This window comes from Benincasa hispida, chromosome 1, assembly GCF_027475165.1.
Source record: "Benincasa hispida cultivar pf3 chromosome 1, pf3_genome.v1.1, whole genome shotgun sequence".
Taxonomy (NCBI): Eukaryota; Viridiplantae; Streptophyta; class Magnoliopsida; order Cucurbitales; family Cucurbitaceae; genus Benincasa; species Benincasa hispida.
In genome coordinates, this window is record NC_143478.1 from 13,842,867 (window position 1) to 13,863,859 (window position 20,993).

The 20,993-nt window shown below is 36.2% G+C and overlaps 5 protein-coding genes across 10 annotated transcripts; 2 read left to right on the top strand and 3 right to left on the bottom strand.

Annotated features, from left to right (window-relative positions):
* The first annotated feature begins 1,878 nt into the window (after window positions 1-1,878).
* Window positions 1,879-4,573, top strand: TPR4 (Tetratricopeptide repeat (TPR)-like superfamily protein). The gene is made up of 6 exons (XM_039051238.2): window positions 1,879-2,669; window positions 3,057-3,229; window positions 3,387-3,447; window positions 3,529-3,699; window positions 3,987-4,159; window positions 4,270-4,573. The coding sequence occupies exons 1-6, from the start codon at window positions 2,259-2,261 to the stop codon at window positions 4,394-4,396; spliced, it is 1,116 nt and encodes a 371-aa protein (XP_038907166.1). The 5' UTR covers window positions 1,879-2,258; the 3' UTR covers window positions 4,397-4,573.
* A 183-nt stretch (window positions 4,574-4,756) lies between these two features.
* LOC120092942 (nuclear transport factor 2-like) lies at window positions 4,757-8,431 on the bottom strand. 4 transcript variants are annotated; one of them, XM_039051218.2, is made up of 10 exons: window positions 8,246-8,431; window positions 8,030-8,137; window positions 7,815-7,949; window positions 7,137-7,443; window positions 6,584-6,843; window positions 6,067-6,259; window positions 5,860-5,981; window positions 5,699-5,764; window positions 5,519-5,600; window positions 4,757-5,199 (listed from the first exon to the last, which is right to left on the bottom strand). In XM_039051218.2, exons 2-10 carry the CDS (start codon window positions 8,066-8,068, stop codon window positions 4,982-4,984), a joined length of 1,422 nt encoding a protein of 473 aa, XP_038907146.1. In that variant the 5' UTR covers window positions 8,069-8,137; window positions 8,246-8,431; the 3' UTR covers window positions 4,757-4,981. The 4 variants fall into 4 exon arrangements, with proteins under 4 accessions (XP_038907146.1, XP_090164535.1, XP_038907154.1 ...); XM_090308409.1 differs by having other exon boundaries at window positions 8,361-8,381; XM_039051226.2 differs by having other exon boundaries at window positions 8,030-8,087; window positions 8,246-8,317.
* A 2,235-nt stretch (window positions 8,432-10,666) lies between these two features.
* LOC150038254 (RNA-binding (RRM/RBD/RNP motifs) family protein) lies at window positions 10,667-13,174 on the bottom strand. Its single transcript, XM_090310989.1, has 4 exons — window positions 12,702-13,174; window positions 11,534-11,635; window positions 11,132-11,404; window positions 10,667-11,031 (listed from the first exon to the last, which is right to left on the bottom strand). The coding sequence occupies exons 1-4, from the start codon at window positions 13,107-13,109 to the stop codon at window positions 10,972-10,974; spliced, it is 843 nt and encodes a 280-aa protein (XP_090167115.1). The 5' UTR covers window positions 13,110-13,174; the 3' UTR covers window positions 10,667-10,971.
* Window positions 13,175-14,115: 941 nt separating this feature from the next.
* On the top strand, window positions 14,116-16,977 carry LOC120083407 (uncharacterized). Of its 2 annotated transcripts, XM_090311466.1 has the most exons (2): window positions 14,122-15,440; window positions 15,551-16,977. In XM_090311466.1, exons 1-2 carry the CDS (start codon window positions 14,327-14,329, stop codon window positions 15,556-15,558), a joined length of 1,122 nt encoding a protein of 373 aa, XP_090167592.1. In that variant the 5' UTR covers window positions 14,122-14,326; the 3' UTR covers window positions 15,559-16,977. The 2 variants fall into 2 exon arrangements, with proteins under 2 accessions (XP_038895091.2, XP_090167592.1); XM_039039163.2 differs by having other exon boundaries at window positions 14,116-16,977.
* Window positions 16,428-20,164, bottom strand: LOC120083415 (uncharacterized). 2 transcript variants are annotated; one of them, XM_039039182.2, is made up of 5 exons: window positions 19,600-20,164; window positions 19,354-19,488; window positions 17,642-17,734; window positions 17,435-17,524; window positions 16,428-16,923 (listed from the first exon to the last, which is right to left on the bottom strand). In XM_039039182.2, exons 1-5 carry the CDS (start codon window positions 19,685-19,687, stop codon window positions 16,682-16,684), a joined length of 648 nt encoding a protein of 215 aa, XP_038895110.1. In that variant the 5' UTR covers window positions 19,688-20,164; the 3' UTR covers window positions 16,428-16,681. The 2 variants fall into 2 exon arrangements, with proteins under 2 accessions (XP_038895110.1, XP_038895103.1); XM_039039175.2 differs by having other exon boundaries at window positions 17,435-17,527; window positions 19,600-20,110.
* Between the last annotated feature and the right edge of the window lie 829 nt (window positions 20,165-20,993).

A 20,993-nucleotide genomic window follows, 5' to 3' on the forward strand; every position in this document is an offset into this window, starting at 1 on the left:
GTGTTTGAGGCGGAAAATAAAAAGAAAAAGAAATAAGCTGATTAACTATGCGCTACTCCTACTCCTAGCTAAACAGACTGAATAATTGAAGTTTAACTATGAGAATCGATAGAGATGCAGCAACTGTTAACACGTAATGAGATGCATGGAGAAGTAGAGTTGTGGAGGAGATATCACCAAGTCCTTAAGTTTGGTCGCAAGGGTAATCCCAGCTCGCCACACTAACGCATCGCACACCTTTCGGTGGTCAGCCACATGCTCTATATCTCTATAACGCATAGTTGCATTGAGCATAAGGTTATTCCTATCTCTAGGAACATTGCTTGCTTTGCTTAGTAAGTTTCACTACTTACCCTCTCAGACAGTTGGTTATAGCTACTCCGCTCAAAGAAAAGCAGTGTGATAGCTTCGCACGAAGCAAACAAGATTGATTCACTATACTCGCGTAATGCACACCTCTCGATGGTTTGCTACATGCATCATATCTCTATGCCGCATGATTAAGTATGCGATAACTCTTGTAATCTGCACTTAACTAATTGTGGTGGAAGAAAAAGATGATAAAGTAGAAGAAGATGATGAAAATGATATTGAAGGAATTAACGAGATGCATTGATGATAAAATGTATTAATGTCTTAAGCCAAAATGTAATCCAATACCGAGGTGAGAAAAGAGGTGGAAGGCTAGATGTAGGCAATCTCTTGCTTCCATCAGACGTGTGTCAAGACTGCCGGTGGTGCAATGGATAGGCGATGGAGTAGTCTCTCTCGAACTCTATCTCCGGCGAAGCTCCGGTCGTCAATTGAAGGAAGTTGTGGTAATGAAGAACTCTTAAAGAATTTCTACTCATGTTCTCGTCTGTGATCACAAGAATCTGTCAAGCCAGAGTCCCGGATGCTTAAATTTGAATTTCAAGGCTCTATTTATAAAGCTTAAACGTCGACAACTTTGATAATTCCGCTCTTAATCACTGTCATTACTAACGCGGTAGGTGAGAATGTCATCATGATCTTATCTTTTTGATACTCCCAAGGTATGTGTTCATGATTGTTTTTCCTGGAGGATCAATGCATTCCACCCACTATTCGGGATCATACCTTCTATCATGGCTATCACTTTGTAGTTGCAGCATTTCATGCGACCAACTTTTCTTCATTGAGATCAATGCATGCGATCAACTTTGCGATGGTTTGGGATCAACGCATGAGATCAACTCCTGCGACAACTACAAAATAGACATTTTGACGCAAGATAACACATGATATAGGGTTAGCGAGGATTTTTAGTACTGTTCAACACAAATTCATTATTCCACCTGAATTCTTAGCAATATCAACGCATGTTCTGTTCATCAACCCTCATAATTCTAAGTAAAAGGCTGCAATAACTTGTATTTCTACAAGCTATCAATAGCAAACCAAACAAACGTTTATATAAAATACTCCTGAGAAAATGTAACAAAACACATTAGTGTTTTTAGTTTAAACGTATTTAATAAGTGTTTAAATGAAATGATTTTTTTAAAAATATTTTTTTTTTTCTTAGTCAATCCAAAAGAGTCTCTAATATGTGTTAACTGTTGTTGAATTATGTTGATGTTTTGCCATTTTTTTATACATACTAGCTATACCAAGTTGGTTAATTATAAATATATATCCCTCTTCCCTCTGATACTCTATTCAAAAGGGGAAAAAGTTAATTATAAATATATAAACATAAAAATCTGTAATATATTTAGATTTTCCCTTTTCATCTAATAATATATTATTTTCATGTGACTATTAAAGTGTTTGAAATATCCAGTCACATGCATCTTGCTCTTTCTCACCCAATTTCCTTGTCAATATAAAAATCTAACTAGCCAACATGTTACAACCAGAAAAAATACGTTAAAATATCGCTCAATTATTTATAGAAATAATAAAGAAAAAATACTGTAAATATTGACAAATTTCTATCCATATTTATCACATAGTACCAATTTCATCGATTCCAATAAACTTATATGGGTCTCTATATTTATCGGTCTCAATTTTAAATAAAAACCACCCTTCTTTCAAAAGTGGGATTGTCCTCTTTAAACAAAACAAAAACTTGTTTCCATTACCCCAAAAGAGAAATTTGTTAAATTTCACTTTCCACTGAAATCCACCATCCCGTTTAATGATTTTTAAATAGAAGTTTTCTTTTTCTTCAAAGCTCCTCGGGATTTGATTTGAGTGTGATTCGGCAGCAGAAAGAAAGATCAATCGCTTCAATGTTGCACTCCACGGCCTCGTTTTCCATATACACTGATGATGAAAATCAAGAACAAGTAATTGGGTTAGAAGCATTTGAAAAGGGTATCATGATTGAAGTGAACAAAGAAGCTCTGGGTAGTATTAGTAATGATTTCAGTTTTTCTAAAGAGACTATGGGGTTGATTCAAGAGGAAGAAATGGAAGATGAGGATGGTCTCAACTCGATTACGAATCGAGGTTTTGACGACGGCGAGGTTAACCTGAGACCCGCCAGTCCTCCGCTCTATCTAGCGGCGGGGCTTGGAATGGATGCCTCTGGTCTTGGTGGTGGGTATGATTCTGTTGATTTCTTTGACGAGAAGATGGTGGACGAGCCGCACTCAGTCGATCATTCGTTGCTTCTGAGGAACTATGTGCAGTCTTTATGGGTAACTTCTCCTACTCCTCTCAGAGGTTTTAATTTCATCTGTATTTCATTGTGATGTACTGCTCAATCTTCATGAATTGGATAAATGTTAACCATCAATTTTTGGTTGATGCATTGAATTTCTGGCCGTTCTGCAAAAATTATGTTCCTGGGTTTGTTTTGAACTCCTTGTTCTTTCAGAATCTCTCTCGAGTTGATTTTCGAATTCTTAAGTTATGAAGTGAGACAGTGAGGGCTGGATCTGTTCTGTCTGTGGGCAGAGAGACAAATTCTTTTGGTTTTGTTTTAGAAGTTGTTCTATCAATTTGTGTATACCTGCGAAGAATCTTCTGAGAGCAATCTTAAAAATTGTAGTCAATACCATGTGTTTTTGATATTGTGATGACAGTCTGAGGGAAAACTCGATGAAGCTGAGGAACAGTGCTATCAAGCTACATTAACATATCCTGAAGATGGTGAAACTTTGATGCTGTATGCTCAGTTGGTTTGGGAAGTCCATCACGATCAAGCTAAAGCCTCAAATTACTTTGAACGTGCAGCTCTTGTTGCTCCAAATAACAGGTTGAATTCATTTGACAATAGAGTAATGAAATAGTTACCTCAACAACCAAATTATTGCAGATGTTCTTCTTCAATATGGATATTGACCTGAATTCAAGAGTGACAACTTTAGTGTTACTATCAGATGAACTGAATGTTTCTTTTTCTTAATCGGCAGCGATATTCTTGCAGCACGAGCTAAGTTCCTGTGGGAACTGAATGATGAGGATCAAACTATGGTGCTGTTACTCTTCCCTGCATAGTCTTTTTGTATTTTCAGAGCTAATATGTATAGGGTCTGATGTCCTGTTTATCTGCAGATATCAGGGGAAGAAGGCAGCAACATGGTTGATAGTTCATCCCCCAAAGAAAGAATTGAACCGGTAGCTGACACTAGTGAGAGTGATATGCAGGAGGATTATGAGAAGATGCTCAAGGAGAATCCTGTCGATCCATTGCTTCTGAAAAACTACGCTCGTTTCTTGCAACAGGTGAGACTATTTTTTGGTATTTAATCACAATGAGATCATTTTACATGACTAATACCTGCCACCAAAAGACTTTGATTGAAGTTTCAGCACTGGTCACCGATAATTAAGAGATAGAAGAAGTTTCCAACTCTTTCTGGGCGAGCATTCAGCTCACTATTTGAAATTTTGATCACTAGGTTGCACTGTGCTGAGATTGTTTGAAAAATGCTCCTTTATCTTAGAAACCATTTGTTTAGCAACTAGCATTGTTTTGAGATGTTGATATTCATGTTTGTTGACGCCGACAGTCCAAAGTAGACCTCCAAGGAGCAGAGAAATACTACTACCGTGGCATCCAAGCAGACCCAAGCGATGGGGAATTGCTATCAGAATATGCAAAATTGGTGTGGGAGCTTCATCATGACTATGATAAAGCATTAAATTACTTCGAGAGAGCAGTTGAAGCCTCTCCTACAAACAGGTACATCAAACTGCCTTCTTTTACTGCAGACCATCGTTAGCTTTGGGTGTCTTTTGCTGGTAATTAATATTTCATTGCCTTCTTTTTCTTTTTATTTCTTTCATTTTCAGTTATGTTCTTGGAGCATATGCAAGTTTCCTTTGGGAGACGGATGAACTCGAGGAGGAAGATGGGGCGAGCAAAAATGACTCTCAATGGCCTTCAAACACAGTGGCAGTTTCTGTAGGAAATGCTTGAATTTTGATAAACATAGCATAGTCAATGATATTATAATGTATTAAAGTGATGCACTTGAAGCAAATAATATTCTAGTTTTAACATACGAAATGAAATGTCATCAACTCCGAATGATAACAGTCTACAGAAAGTTGGTTTTCATTGAATCAGAAATTGGTTCAAAATTGTTGCTTTAAACAATAAGAAGCTAGTGCATCTTAATCTCAATACCATGACAATCTAAAAGAACTGCAGAAACCCACTATGTACATATATTTATAGAAACATGATGAAATTAATTTTGCATTGCATAAGAGTAATTGATGAATGAATACCAGAAAATCTGCAACAGGCTTTGTTGGTGAGTGAGACAAAATTGGATTATATCTAAAATAATGAATATTATAATTAAGCGTACCACAGGCAAAAACAAAGAGTTTCATGAAATGTTCTTGAATCAAGAAACTCAATGGAATAAATAATGCAATTCATATTCCCATAGACAAACAGCTTTAAACTGACTCAAATTATTCTTCAAAGTAAGGTGAGTGTGCCTCTGCTGAGCTGATAAATGCTAGAACCAAAACTTTTGCTTTGCTAAACGAGCTATGATGACTCTGATGGAGTTTCTCCATTTCCTGTTACTTGGTGGCTTATGTTCCCTTTCTCCTGTCGAGTAGTAGGTCGATAGAAGCCATTCCCCCTCGGTCTGATGTACTCACGGTCACTTCCATCTCGAACTCCCATATTGTAACTGTAACTGCGAGAACCATAATGCCCCTTCGAAGACTCGGTGTGATAGCTCCCTCTTCCTCTACCCCTTCCTGATCACAATTCAATATTTGGGGAACCAGTTGCAAAACACAATAAGATATTCAAAACATCTTGTTGTTTCACTTTAAATCAAGAATCTGTGCTACCACCGTGTATACAGAAAAATTTGTCCGTAAGCAGACAGACAAAAGGCCAGCTTTTAACTAATCAAATTAGTTTTGGTAGATTTCATGCATTGCAATTTTACAGCAACGCATCAGCAAAGCCGTTCACATGGTTTATCATATCATAGTAGCAGAGTGGGTGCATGTACTTTGACTTAGAAGATATTCAAAATTCTGAAGAAGCACAATGAGAAAGAATGCTTACTTCCCCCCCGGTGTGGGATGTTGCTATTTGCTCTCCGCTCCTCGATGTATACTTGACGACCAGCAACCTGGGCAGTACCCGCCTGGAAAGGGAAAAATGAACTATTAATCAGAATCTCTATAAAGTGAAGGCGTGATCTGCCAAGAGAACACTGAGTTAGGATTTCAGGTGAAGCAAAACCTTGACTGCATTTTGGACACCAGTGATGTCTTCGAATTCGACAAACGCATAGCAAAAACCAACATCCTGGAAGTCATGAGATAGTTAAGCAATCAAATAATTTAAGCCGGGCATCAAGAAATATGTTGGAAAGATTAAAAAAAAAAAAAAAGACTGCAGACCTTGCGACTCCTAATAACCACCCCGTCAGAACTAAGTTTGCCAAAATGCTTGAATTCCTCCTCAACCTCTGAAGCAGACACGGTGGATGGCAAGTTTCTTACATAAACAGACTTTATTTCACCTTCATATATCAAACATTGAAAAAGGTTATGCTTCGCATATAAATAGCTAAACAGATGAATAATGATCAATACGACATGACTAACCTTCATCATCCATAGATGGGGACTCCCCTCCCGTCTGTTCCCTTTCAGAGTTATTTTGGGGAGCTGAAGTTGCTTGCTGACTGGTGGGAGGTGGAGTGTAGTTTTGCTCGGAAGCAGGTGGTGTGCCCTTACTAACAGGATATTGAGGAGCAGCAACAGGAGCAGGAACATCTTGTCCTTTAGCAACTCTTAGCTAGAGAAATTAAAACAAATGAAGTCACTTCCATTCTATGCATATTGTAAATTGTTGTTTTTAAATATAGGAAAATGAACCAAAATATTTACAAATATAGTAAAATTTTACTGTTTATCTGCGATAGACCACGGTAGACTAGTATCTATGTCTACCTATCTCTTGATAGACACAAATAGTAGTCTATTGTAGTCTATCGCAGATAGACTGTGATATTTTACTATTATTTGTAAATATTTTCAACAATTTTGTTATTTAAAATAATTTCAGCTGTAAACACTGTTATAAATCTATGGTGAATTGATTATTAATGTCAAATCATACAATTGAAGCATATGTATGCTTTTGGGGCTCCTCAGACTGTTCTTCAACAGAAACAGGAAAATGATCTTGTGAAACAGTTGATGCATTCTGATGCATAGAAATTGGTTCTGCTGTATTTTCCTCAATAATGCTCTTAGGCTCTGGAACTTGCTGCACTTGCTGCTCTACAAACTTGTGGTTATCGATGTGACCATTTTCTTTGACAACAGGGGCTGCAAACTCTCGCGCCTGGACTGCTCCATTGAGTGAGTAATTGGGCACTACAAGAGTTATAACTTCATTCAGCAAAGTATTGCAGGGAAGAGTGATCAACATGAAACTTCCAAAATAAGAAACACATAAAACATTAGATTTACAAATGAAAATCACGATCAAATCAACTCCATGGGTGACACCAAGCCAGAACAAAATATCAAAAAAAAATCCAAAAGACCAAACTTTATCAAAGAAAATTTAATAGGACACCTTGACGATATAAACAACAGTATAGTTTCAATCCAACACATCCAGAAAAGCAAATAACTACGTTCCCCACGTGGTTAATAAATCAAACCTGTCTCTGGAACCGTGGTAGGAGCATTTAAGGTGGAATCCAAATTGCTCTGACTTAATAAGACCGCTGGATAATGGTGCACTGGCTCCTCATCAACAAAGTGAAAGATATCATTCAGAACAAAATAGCCTTTCTCTTGGGGTGCAAGAAAAAAAGTTTGCACAAATTTTCTCATTCGATTGAGATTCTTCATTTGAACAGAGCCAGAAACCATCACAAGAACACCACCATTCCACGATTCTAGTGAATGTGCAGTCTTGATCTCAATCCCGGTATAACTAAGTGACATAACAAGTGCATGAATTTGCTGCAGATCAAACGGCAAAGATAAACCATATTAATCATAGAAAGATAGCAGAACAAGAATAAAAGTGCCATGAAATCTACCAAATAAAGCATTGCCAAACACAATTCAACAAAATATCAATGAAAAACTAACAGTCACGCAAACAATATAAACTGGTGCAGAAGGACATATTCAATCGTTCTAACTTAGGTATATAAAACACTTACATCCTTTATTGAGGTAAAAAAAACATCAAAATGGAAAATCAAAACAAGCATACAGAAACACATGATGCACCCACAAAAAAATAACCCTCACATTGTGCACTCACGTACAGCCCACACCAAAAAGTACCCAAAAAGGAAAAAGGAGAACAATAAAAAGAAAAATACCAGCATTGCAGTGGCGGTCTCTCTGAAATTGCCATCAATACGAATCATAGTACTGGCATCAGAATAGAACTGATAAACATAGTCAGGTTGCTGCTGAAGAACCTGATAGTACTGCCCAACGAAGTATGTTCCCACCTAAACCAACAAAATCCCACATCAAACTTCTGCAAGGAAACAAAACCCAAATGGCCAAACAAGAAGAAAATAAAGGAAACCTGAGCAGCAGTGACCGGAATGTGAAAGGGCGTGCCCATTATCGGAAACCCTTAAACCCTAAAGATCGATAAGGAAGAAGAACAAGTCCCAGAATCAAAATCTTAGATCTACAATGGTCCACCGAAAAAGAAAAACAAAACCCATTTCAGATTCATTCTCATCTATGAACCCAACAAAGAGATAAATTCAAAAACATGTGAAGTAGTAGCATATACCAAGATTTAGAGAGAGAAAGGGAGAGGCGTAAGATAGTGAAGGGAGGATGTAGAGAGAGAAAGAGCAAAAGGGTTTAAGAGAGAAAACGGGAGAGAGAGCTAGGGATAAATTTACATGCTTAGTCTTCTTCTCCGCCACTGATTTTTTTTTTCTTTTTTAATTTTAATTTTAGGGATTTTGGTTTCAAGCTATTTGCTTTTCTGTGCCAGCCGTCGTATGAAATTGCATCATCACAAATTTGGGTTAATAATATTTTCTCTCCATTCTCCGTGCATTTATTTTACAATCAATTAGGTAATTAAATCGGGAAAATGGATTAAAAACGCCCCAAAATGATTTTTGCTCACATTTTTAGAATTTAAAAATGAAAATTTTTAACCTTTTACTTACATCATCATTAAATAATTTTACAAAACTATATTTATTTCTTCTTCATTTTATTCTTCTTCTTTTGACGTGGCCAATTTCAATAAGACCATGCATCAACTTCAGTGAATCTACAATTTATCCCTAACCATCTTCTTCGTTTTTTCTCCCTTTATTTCTGTTTGTGTTGCAAAATGAAAGTAAAAAATTGAGATAGTGAGCAAAAAGGGAATAAGAGAACGAAAGTACAAAAGTGAAAATAAGAAAGCGAGAAAGTCCATTCTACGTGCACAAAATTTCTTTTTGATAATTTGGTTTGAATTTGACAAATAAAAAAACTCCTTTTCATAAAATGGGTCGAATCTTTTTTTTTTTCCTTCCAAAATTTAGGAAATCAACCAGTAAACCCAATTAAATCAGACTTCAAAAGAGAGAGAGAGAGAGAGAAATCAAATGGAAAAGGAAATGGCGGAAAATTAAAAGCGAAAAACAAACTGCTTTTTTATTTATTAGTATTTATTGCCCCAGAATGTCTATTTCTTTGTTCTTTTCTTTCTCTTTCCAAAGTCAACATATGGCGTCATTTTATACAAGGTCTAACACCAAAAAAGGTTGTTTGTTGGGTAAGAATCCAAAATTTTCATGCAATATATATTCAGATATGTAGGCATCTTAAAATGTTTATATTGGAAGTGTTTATTTAATTTTGGAAGTCCTGTTGCAGCACGAATTTTAAGATGTCGGAACATTTTTAAATGACATTTTTGCCCTTTGCACACGTTTTATATATTTTTTTCATCAATTTACATTTTTTAATTTGTAATTTAAAATAAAATAATGTATTAATTATAGTTAGATGTAAAACAAACCTTAGTTGAAGAGAATAATATCTTGATTTATTTTCAATCATAATTTAAAGTGTAATATTTCTTATTATACATTTTTAATAGTTACTCAAATCGCAGAGTGAACTTAGTTGATAATTGAAGGTTGGATTTTTTACTAGTTAAAATAAGAGAGATTTTCAAAAATAAAAAAAATTAGAAAACTTATTTACTTTTAATCTTCTTTGATAGATGTTGATAAAAATTTATCAATATCCATCTGTAATAAAAACAAATAGAAGTTTACCAGTAATAGACGTTAATAGAAATCTATCACTAATAAATACTAATTGAAGTCTATAATATCTATCAATGTATTTTTTACCATTTCGTAAACAATTTGACAATTTTTTTTTCATGGGTGAAAATTTCACGTAAAATAATTGTTTAAAGAAAGAAAACTTTAATTGTAGCAACCGCCGTTTCACTCGTTTTAGGCGGCGACCCTAAACCTCAAAGCACATAAATGCACAATAATTTCGCCCACAAAGAGAAGGGCATATTGCTCTCCTTGTCTACTGACAATATGGCACTGCGCTTTTATGCCTATACGGCGCCTTTTGAGTTTTGGGAGACATGCAGCAGCACAATCCAGTGCCTATGTTGGTATTTCTTAAGCTCATCAGTTGCCCAATAGTGCCCTGCAGCCAAACTTTTTCTTGTATCCACTATGAGCTGAGAAATCCCTTGAAGATTAGGTTTGTTTGGTGGGGTGCACACCAAGTGTTTGCTGAAAGTCCCAAAAGATAGTTTTTGAATTTTGAGTATGTGGGCTGGTTTTTCTTCTTGACATGTGGGTTCTTTGTGATCAGTTTCAAATATAGGGTAGTAGTTCTTGACTTCTTGTTGTTCAATCAGATTGTTAGTTGTAGAAACACTAGAGCGATCCCGTTCATACCTGAGCAAATAGTGCAGAGCCTTGTGTGAATAGTGTTTTTGAGGAGAAATCTTCAAAGAGCTAGTGGTGACAGACTTCCATTCTCTTTAAGTAGTGTGGAGTTCATCTGGTTCAGACATCACTCCTTGGTCCCTGCTATAGCTGGTTGAAAGATTCAGTGTATAATCGTCAACCTGAATCAAGATTAATACAACAATCTCTACCACAGATGCCAGAGATATGACTAAATGAAAAAAAAAAATGAGAGAGAAATTTCAGTCACTTGTAGCGTGTGAGCAGCAACAGCAAGGTAGGAATTCATTCCTATTACATTTTCAATCATGATGCAACCATTTTCAGCGTTGTGATCATCTCAGGATCGATATGATATCTCTACCACAATTGCCAGAGACCAAAAAGTTATTTCCCCTGAATTTAGCTTGTAAGGTACAAAAGTGGGAAATGGGGTATATACAACAAGAAAGAAGAGAGAAGATTCAGTCACTCATGGTTTCTTCAGTAACAGCTAGGTAGAAATTCTTTCCCGTTTCTTGTTCAGTCATTGTATGCTTGACATACAAGCAAATTATTTCTACATTTACCCCTGTGCCTGTTTTCCTTCAGCCAAGCTTACACGTATTACCCTGCCTTCAAGTTCCTATGAAGTTCAAAAAACCAGATAATTGAACTACCTGATATTATATGATATAATTACAACGTGGACAAAAAGATACAGGAGAACCAAGACAGACTCTTACCACTTCATTAAGAGCTTCAAGAGCTGTTTCCATCTCTGATTTTGTTGAATAAGAAACAAAGCCATAACCACGTGACTTTCCAGTCTCCCCATTGTAAATAACCCTTGCTCCTACCACATTTCCATATCCTTGAAATGCTTGTGTCAAAGTTTCAGATGTTACTGACCAGGATAAGTTTCCGACAAAAAGTTTATACTCAGTTTCTGGATATAAAGGTTCCTTGGGCTTAGGTTTGTCTGAGAAATTAACCCTCAAAATTCTGCCCATATAAGCCTGGTTATGCAAGTGATACTCATATTTAGCATCAGAGTCCAATAGTTCCAATTATTTCTGAACTTAAAGCAATCTAAGTATAGATCAACATAAAGGAGAGAATGAAGTGTGAAAGAGAGAGATTCTCACAGTTCCATCCAGATTTTCAATGACTTTATTGCAATCTTTAATACTGCTCATGGTTACAAATGCAAATCCTCTACTTTTTCCAGTATTCCTGTCATACAGAACCTTATACCACTCGAATTGATTAGAGACTTTTAAGAAATATGAGATTTGATGTGAAAATATGCTCTTGGCGAAATAGTTCAAAGTAAAGATTGAATGCAGCTAGTAAAGAAGTCTGTTTTCGGGATTTGACAAATGAAATTGCTACATTGGATCTTTTCATAAAGCACCTGGAGTTTCTATGAGTGTCTAATCCAGCAGATCCAATTTACACACACCACAACTAATCTCATAGAGCATCTACCTTGTTTTACTATATTCAGTTGCTTAAAAAACTCGTAGAATAATAAATCTAAGTTGGATGATCACCATGGTTCGAATTCCGAACAACTAATCAAGGTTAATGCTTTGAGCTTGTATTATAGTGGTAATGAAGGTAAAGCAAGGTTAGCAGCTATTTATGCAAACAACCCCTCAAAGTTGCACAAACAGAGGGCACATTCCTCAAATGGATAATATATTGGATGCCGCCTTGCCACTGTAGCACCCTAGTAATATAATCATACTCTTCTATAATGGTTTCATTCCATGAAACCCACTAGTTGAATGTCTCATGGTGTTGCAGCAATTTGGTAGAAAAATTAATAGCTCATTGGATCAACATGCAGTTGCCACCAACTACCAAACCTATATGCCCCTAAACATGCATGTGGGTTTTCTGTGGATGTTTGAGCTAATAATATGCATCTCAATTCCATACAACTTCACGATCTCCTAAACCAACAACGTCTCAAAAACTCAGAATCATGGATAGGTGACACTAAGATTTGAGGTCATTACTTAAAAAACATCTAGATCTATAGTCATATAGTTGGTCTCTTAGTTGCCCATAGCGAGCTTGTCTAATATGGGAATCAAGCACCAAATGTACAAAAGGAATTGGAACTGTTGCTCTCATACCCCCACCCTTCATAGTGATTTGCCAGATATCTCATGCGAGCTTGATTCCAAAGCAAAGTTTTCATATAATGTCGTTGCTTAGAGGTGAAATCATGTACTAGAAGTCAATGAAGAAACCAATCAATGACATTTGCAGGAAACTAAACAGCGACATTTGCAGGCAATGTACCTCAATAAGCTCGGCGACTCCATAATCCTGAACGATAGCGGCGAGCTGGGAACTGTCAACACTATAAGGCAGGTTCCCAAAATACAGCTTAGTACTCCCAGACTCCACTGGAGAACCACCATCCACCGCCTCCCCTCCTCCCTTCTCCGCCGTATCCTCCTCCACACCCTCTTCAACCCCCGCCGTCACAGCCGTCTCTCCTTGCACAACGGCGGCCGAGATGATCAAAACCGGCCGCCCCCTCTCCGAGAAAGCTCTTAGCGGAGCCGATTCAATGGCTTGAGAGCGGGACAATATGGGCAAAACTTGGGTGGATGGGGTTGCGAGAAGAGAATCAGAGAGCCAGTGCTTGGACCGTGAACCCCTTAAGGGAGTGGCGAAGAAGGAGGCTCCGGTGGCGGCGGCCATGGTGGTGGAATCTGATAGGGAGGAGATGGGTAGCTGCGATGGAGAGTTGAAAAGTAATGGTGCCTTTTTCACAGCCTCAAGTTAGTAGTTCATGCAGACGTGGCCGCTTGGTGGCCAATGGAGAGAGATAATGTTAAATCCTCATTTGGATTAGTATGTCCACTTTTGTTGCCACTTTTGTTTATAGCGACTTATCATAAATAGATTGTGATATTTTACTATTATTTGTAAATATTTTGATTCATTTTTCTATATTTGAAAATAGTCATATTCGAAAATGCTCTTTTTCCCCCCTTGAAACTCAGGAATTAAAAATAGCCTTCCATATCAAATATAAGCAAACATCCTCTATTAAAACTAAATAAAAATACAATAACAATAATAATAAATCTTTTTTAGTACCACGGGAGTAGATAAATTCAAATCACAAACCTCTTGATTACTAACATACAATTAAGTTATATGGGAAAAATTCTAGTACTGCAGTAGTATGGAGAATTGTCCATACCATCCCCCTTCATCGTTTGTCATGATAACACCATTTAAGAATAACAACGAGGTCTGCAAAATAAATCAATAAGACACTAATGATGTGTTTGGTTTAACTTTAAATCGTTTGGAAAAAATTGAGGTGATTGATACCTGTTCAAAAGTTTTTAAGACACTTTCAAGTTTATTTTAAGTCATTTTTTATCAAACAAGTTTAAAAAAATTGAGGTTTTTTTAGAAAAACACAATTTTTTATATAAAAAAGCACATTTTTCTTTATTTAATCCAAACTAGTTGTAGTATATTATTTAATGACATGTGAAATTATGAGTAAAAGTAATAGTACTCTAATAATACTATAAATTTTTCAAGTGATGCTTTCTCCCACATAAAAAAAAAACTATTTTCAAATATAAAAAATGAGTTAACTTGTTTAAAAAAAAAAAATTGTATTAGTATATTTACAACAAAATTTTCATTTAAAAGGATTATTTTAAAAAAAAAATTATTTGTTATGAATTTTATTAATTTCCACAATATCGGTAACACGTTTCTGTCGATATATGTATGTTTCAGACTCTGTCTGAAGGCTTCCGCGGGAAGGCCACGGCAATTGTTTGTTCATAGCTTGACACGCTTGGAATTGGCGAAACCTCAGGCGAAAACTATATATATTACCCACTCGGTTCACCTCTCTTCCACTCTTGTTGTTTCTAAACTAATGGAGAATGTTCTTTTTAGCTCGGCCCTCATTTGCTCTTCGACCCATATGGATCTTCTCTCTATATCTCAGGAAATCATGCTCTCTTGCTACTTCGACCTATCGCTTGCAAGCCCGTCATGCTCCACCAACGTTTCAAAATTTAAAGCCCCTCAATTCCAAGATCTCAAACTATATGAGAAATGGGCTAGTGGAAGAAGCCCAGAAACTGTTCGACGAAATGCCTCGACGAAATGTTGTGACTTGGAACGCCATGATTCGTGGGTACTTCTTGAATGGGCGGTGTGGTGATGGGATTAGCTTGTTTCGTCGAATGCCCGAGCGTGATGTTTTCTCTTATAATACGGTGATTGGTGGGTTGATGCAATGTGGGGATGTTGATGGTGCTAAGGATATTTTTTATGTAATGCCGTCTAGAGATGTTGTGAGTTGGAATTCAATGATTGCGGGATGTATTCGGAATGGGTTACTAGAGGAAGCGATTGAGCTGTTTGATTACATGCCTGTGAAAGATGTAATTTCTTGGAACTTGATAATTGGTGGGCTTGTAAATTGCGGCAAACTTGATTCGGCTGAAGAGTACTTTTGCAAAATGAGCAGGAGGGATCTTGTGTCATGGACCATCATGATATCGGGGCTTTCCCGTGCTGGACGGCTTGATGAAGCGAGGGAGCTTTTCGATAACATGCCCATGAAAGATACTCGAGTATGGAATGCGATGATGGCCGGATATATAGAGAATGGGCGGATTGAAATGGCAGAGGAGTTGTTTGGGATAATGCCTGAACGAAACTTTGATTGTTGGAACGATTTAGTTAACGGGTTGGTTGGAAGCCAAAGGGTTGATGATGCTAGGAAGCTTTTTATGGAAATGCCAGAGAAATGCCAGAAAACATGGAACAGTATTGTGCTGGCATACATAAGAAATGGGCTGGTTTTACAAACTCATGCACTTCTTGAAAAAATACCATATGGTAATATAGCTTCGTGGACTAATTTGATTGTGGGATATTTTGGGATTGGTGAAGTTAGAATGGCAGTGGGGATTTTTGAATCGATGCAGTACAAAGATGCAACTGTGTGGAATGCTACAATATTTGGATTGGGAGAAAACGATGAAGGTGAGGAAGGTTTGAAGCTCTTTACTAGAATGATAAGGTTAGGTCCACATCTTGATAAAGCTACATTTACGAGTGTTTTAACAATTTGTTCTGACCTGGAAACTTTGCAGCTTGGTAGACAAACACATGCACTTATTATAAAAGAAGGATTCAATGGCTATGTTGCGGTCTCAAATGCTATGGTTAATATGTATGCAAGATGTGGAAATATGGATTGTGCCTTGGTGGAGTTCTCTTCCATGTCGAACAGGGATGTAATTTCCTGGAATTCTATCATTTGTGGTTTTGCTCACCATGGAAATGGCGAAGAAGCTCTGAAAATGTTTGAAAAAATGAGATTAGCTAACATAGAAGCCAATCATATAACCTTTATTGGTGTTCTATCTGCCTGTAGCCATAAAGGTCTGGTGGACCAGGGTAGATATTATTTCGATTTTATGAAAAATGAATGTTCTCTTCAGCCATTGATTGAGCATTATACATGCTTAGTTGACTTGTTTGGGAGATTTGGGCTTATTGATGAGGCATTATGTTTTCTAGTCGAAATGAAAGAAGAGGAAATTGAAGTTCCTCCGAGTGTCTGGGGGGCTTTGCTTGGAGCTTGCAGAATCCATAATAATTATGATGCAGGGATGATTGCAGGTGAAAAGGTCCTGGAAAAAGAGCCTCATAACTCTGGAGTGTATTTGATTTTAGCAGAAATGTATTTGAGAAGTGGGAAAAGAGAAAATGCCGAAAGGATTTTGGCAAGAATGAAGAATAATGGAGTTAAGAAACAACCAGGGTGTAGTTGGATTGAAGTAAACAATAGTGGGTACGTCTTTCTTTCTGGAGATCGTTCAAATCCTCATTTTGATAGAATCTGTTATGTTGTAAAGTTGTTAAATCTGGAGATAAATGGAATTCTAAAATGACAGAAGCTGAGTTGCAAACATAGCGATGAAAAATGCATATCAAGATCGGTTTTGTAGCAATGTAAGTGGAGAGTTTTGTTGGTTGCTAATAGAACTTCATTCGTCTAAAGTTTTCAAGTTCAAAACATCTCAGGCTACATGGATAAAAAGTACTTTATGTTAGTGCGGAAGCTGATTCCAAGCTTTGATATGAACGAGGAATCGGTTGCTGAACAATTAGACAGAGCACCACAATGATACTAAAAGACTGGACTCAAGTGTTATATATTTGGCCTATTGAAAGGTAACACGCCCGAAATCATCAGCCCAAGTACTGGTCTCTTGTTTCTAGTGAGTTGTCTTTGACATGAAGCTGCTGCCTCTGTAGGCCGTACCATTCTTTCCAATGCTTCGACATTTACTATCAGCAGTCTCCTTGGATCTCCTCGAGGAAATGGGATTCTCATTGGCACTGTGGCTAGCGATGATCTTACATTGTGAGTGTCTGGACTGGACTGAATTGTGATTCTTCAAAACTGACGGTTTTTCAGTTGTTTTTCTGTTTTTCTTCCCAATCATTAGATCATTTTCTGAAATAGAATATTGAAAGCTTCCGTTAATAAAATGATATATATTAAATTAAAGATGCTTAAGATTGCACATGATACTCAAACATATATGTGAACTCATAGTGCTTATGAAAGTGAACTTTTGGACTTGGATAATTATTATTTATTACTAATTCAAATTTCTTTCCATGTTTACAGAATAGCAAGGATATTGTACTACACTATCTAATTAATTCAAATGTCTTTCATGTTTCCAAAAATAACATGGATTTCTACTTTCTCTTTTGGATAGAAAACTGACAACCGGATAAAATTAAAAGGAAAAAGAAAAAAAAAGAAAAAGGCAAAATGCAAAAGGCTTCAACCAATGGAGTTTAATTTAAACACTTTAGCAATGTAGTAAAAATAGTTCCAATATGGTACATTACATGTCAAGATGACAATCTGTATCCAAAACATATTCATGAAAAACTTCAAGAAGGTTAATAGAACTAAAATTCACAAATATTTGTTCATAGAACGTAGGAAATACCAGGGCTGGATATGATGGCACGAGGCATTGGGATTGAACTAGCTCTAATATTTGCTTTGTTGTCCTCATCAACCATTTGGCACCTCCTTTCTGCTTTTGCAAATGGAAAAAAGCATTTGAGTTAGCTGTAAAGGTATCTCAGGCACCAACGAGTAGGATAAGATGTCATGATGGCAGAATGACGAAAATTTAGTGGTAGTATCATACCTTGAGATTCAGAAGTGGATGGCTTGATTTCATTAGGAATGTAAGCTTTTGGAATTTTAGCAGAGGGTGATGGAGAAACATGATGTTCCTTTCCTGTGAATACCAAATTTTAGCAATAACGGCATCAGGTCAAAATCCAGAGAGAGTGTCAATTGGAATGGACCTGAGAAAACCGAAGAATAACCCCATAACCCCAATCGACTTTAATCTAAGGACCGTAATTACAAAAAAATAAGTTCAAGGATAGTTCAAAAGAAACTCGAGGTTGCCTGCACGTCCGGTAGAAGGAAGAAGACAGTGCATGGCAATACAAGTTCATGGAGATGGGAAAAGGGAGTGAGCATGTTATAGAACTTTAGGAGTTAGGAGGATAGTAGACTTCTCAAAGCGGGGTGAGAAAGGTATTGGTGAAGTTAGGGGGATTTTATCTCATCTTTGGAAGAGTTACAGATATCTCGAGTGTCTGGCAATTTTTTACTACCCTCCCACCAATTATCGGTTCCCTGAGCCTTCGTTTTTTTATCAAATTTGTTGGAAGTTTTGATTTATTAATTTACTTTTTTGGTAAGAAGCCAAGCCTTCATTGAAAAAGATGTAAGAAAAACATGGGCAGACAGAAGAATAGTCCACAAGAAGGAAAGTGAGACAGAGCTCAAAATTAACTAAAAAGGATGTATCCAATCCAACAAAATCAAACCAAGTTTTGGTGGAAAATTTACTCCACACTTCAAATCTGCAGTTTGCTTTCCCTAGATGAGTGCAAGATGCCCTTCTAATCCGTCTTTTGGGTTCTACAAAAGAAAGCTTTACGCTCTGGTTAAATGCTTTTAGGGGATTTCCAATCCTATGGTAGACGTCTATCAGTCATAGGCTTATTGATAGACACTGATAAACTTCTATCATTCTCTATCAACTTCTATCAAAGAAGATTAAAATTTTATTATTTTGTGTAAATAGTTTTCCATATTTTCCTATTTTTGGAAATTCCCTTTTGAAATATTTGATTAGGTGGGAGTTGGAGGTTCTTTCAGGTATGTTCTGCAAAGATCTTTGGGTGATTTAGGATGCTAGTGTTTTTATTGCTTTTCTTTGAAGTTCTAGGTCTAAAGCGTTTGGTAACCATTCTCCCTTTCTTCATGGCCTCTAATTAACTCTGAAATTGAATCTTCTTCTTTTTATAGTTTATCCCTTTCAACTGTCTAGATGTTTCTCATCCCCATAGCATAAACAATACTCTTCTCCATGCCTGAAATTAAGGCACCGAATCGAGAACCAAAGGAGGCCATCAATAATGGCTTTTTTCTTCCACGCAAAGGGATGGCATGTGCACCACAAGCTTAGCATACAATTTTCGCCAAGGGTGGTCAACAATGAAGAAATGTTTTTTCATTCCTATCTTCATTCTTTCTTTGGCAAAACTTGTCTAGGAATTGTTCCAGATGATCCGTCTTCTTTTCCTAATTATGGAAAGACCTCAAACATTCTTCTACTGAGTCCTGAACACCCAAGACAAAGGCTTGGATTAACATTGAAAGTTCAAATTTATGGCTTCTCTAAACAAAGTGTCAGCTTCTGATTATTCATTCTCAACCTCCAAATCACTCAAAAACTAGAAACATGTTTGGTTGATCAGCTACCACTTTTCAACTGGCAGAAACCACAAGCAAAACAGACCCATAAATTCATAACAATTTCCAGAAACTAGCGAGTACCTGGAGAATTGGAGGAGTCTTGAAGTAACAGTGATTCCAAATCTTTCAGAGACAACAAATAACTTCTCTTCTGCTCATATACAGCAGGATGATCATCCAAGTATTTCTCCTCCCTTACTTTCACCCTCGGATAGTCTTGAAGTCCAACAAAAACAGAAGAACCAAAACAAAAAAATCAATACAAAATCAATAACACAATAAAAAAAAATAAAAAAAAACAAACCCAGAATTAGATCAAAACCCCACTTGCGGTTTGATCCTTCATCTTCTCAGGAACAGCTTCAACCGTCGACGAAACAGAGATGCGGCATATGGGTGTTGAGTTTCGAACCATCAAAAGGAATCAGTAGAAGAAGAAACCCAGAAATCAAGTGTCGAAAGCGTATCTTCAAAGAGAGAAAAGAATGAGTAGTGAGGCAAGTTATAAGAGAAATGGCTTTTGGAGTTCTCAAAAAAAGGAATGACGATTCAAATCGGCCGTGTAAGTGATGGTTGGGTCAACGAAAGCCATAGGGCGCATTTGCCTGAAAGCTTCGCAGTGGCGGACCCCATTAACCATGAGCTTTTGATGCTGTTGAGTTCACAAATCAATAGAGAAGTTTAGTGAATATCAAAATGGAATTTTCAATGATGCCATTTCATTTTCATCTTCTCCATTACTTTTTTCTATTTCTGCGTTTGGGTGAAGTTTGATTTTGTTTTTTCTTTCTTTATTGGTGGGGTTCAATTGGTTTTGATCTTCATGAGGAGTTTTCCCACAAATGATACACTTCTTTTCCCTATTTGTTTGGAACTTTGGTGTGTTTTTTAAGCTGCAAAATCATCTTTGATTTTGGTTGTTATTTAATATTGTTTTGCCATTTGAGATGGTGAAAAGTTAATGGGACACGTGTTTTTAATATTGGAAATTTTATTCAACAAATGGAGGCTATTCTTTTTTACCTAAACTAATAAAAGTCAATTAATAGAAAGGAAATAACTATTGCATATAAATATAATGACAAACTTCAAAAGGTTTGTTTGTTGTTATTTAATTATAAATTTTCTTCGTTGGATAATCATCTTATTTTTTTTAAAAAAATTAAATTTATGGACATTATTTTTATCTTTAAATTCTTTTATTTGTTATCGACTTTTCATCAATGATTTAAAAAATCAAGCCAAATTTTGAAAACTAAAAAAAGCAGTTTCAAAAAGTTATTTTTGTTTTTGAAATTTATAATTCAATCATTGATGCAAATCATAGTAAAAAATGTGGATGTTATAAGCTTAATTTTAAAAATAAAAAAACAAAAAATAAAATTGTTACCAAATGGGGCCTACATTTTTAAATTTGTATTTATTTAGTTTATGAATTATAAAAAAATATCTAATGAATCTTCAAACTTTTAATCTCGTGTTTAATAAATTTATGTATACTTTAGAAAGTGTCATTTAATAGGTCTTTAAACTTTCAATTTTGTGTTCGATAAATTATTTTGGTCCCTTTTAGTAACACTTTGATTTTTTAGTTTTAGTTTTTGAAAATTAAGTATATGTATACTAGTTCCATCTCCTACTTTGTATCAATGGTTTAAAAAATCAAGCCAAAATTTGAATTTTTTTTTAAAAAAAAATTAGAAAACTTGTTTTTGTTTTTG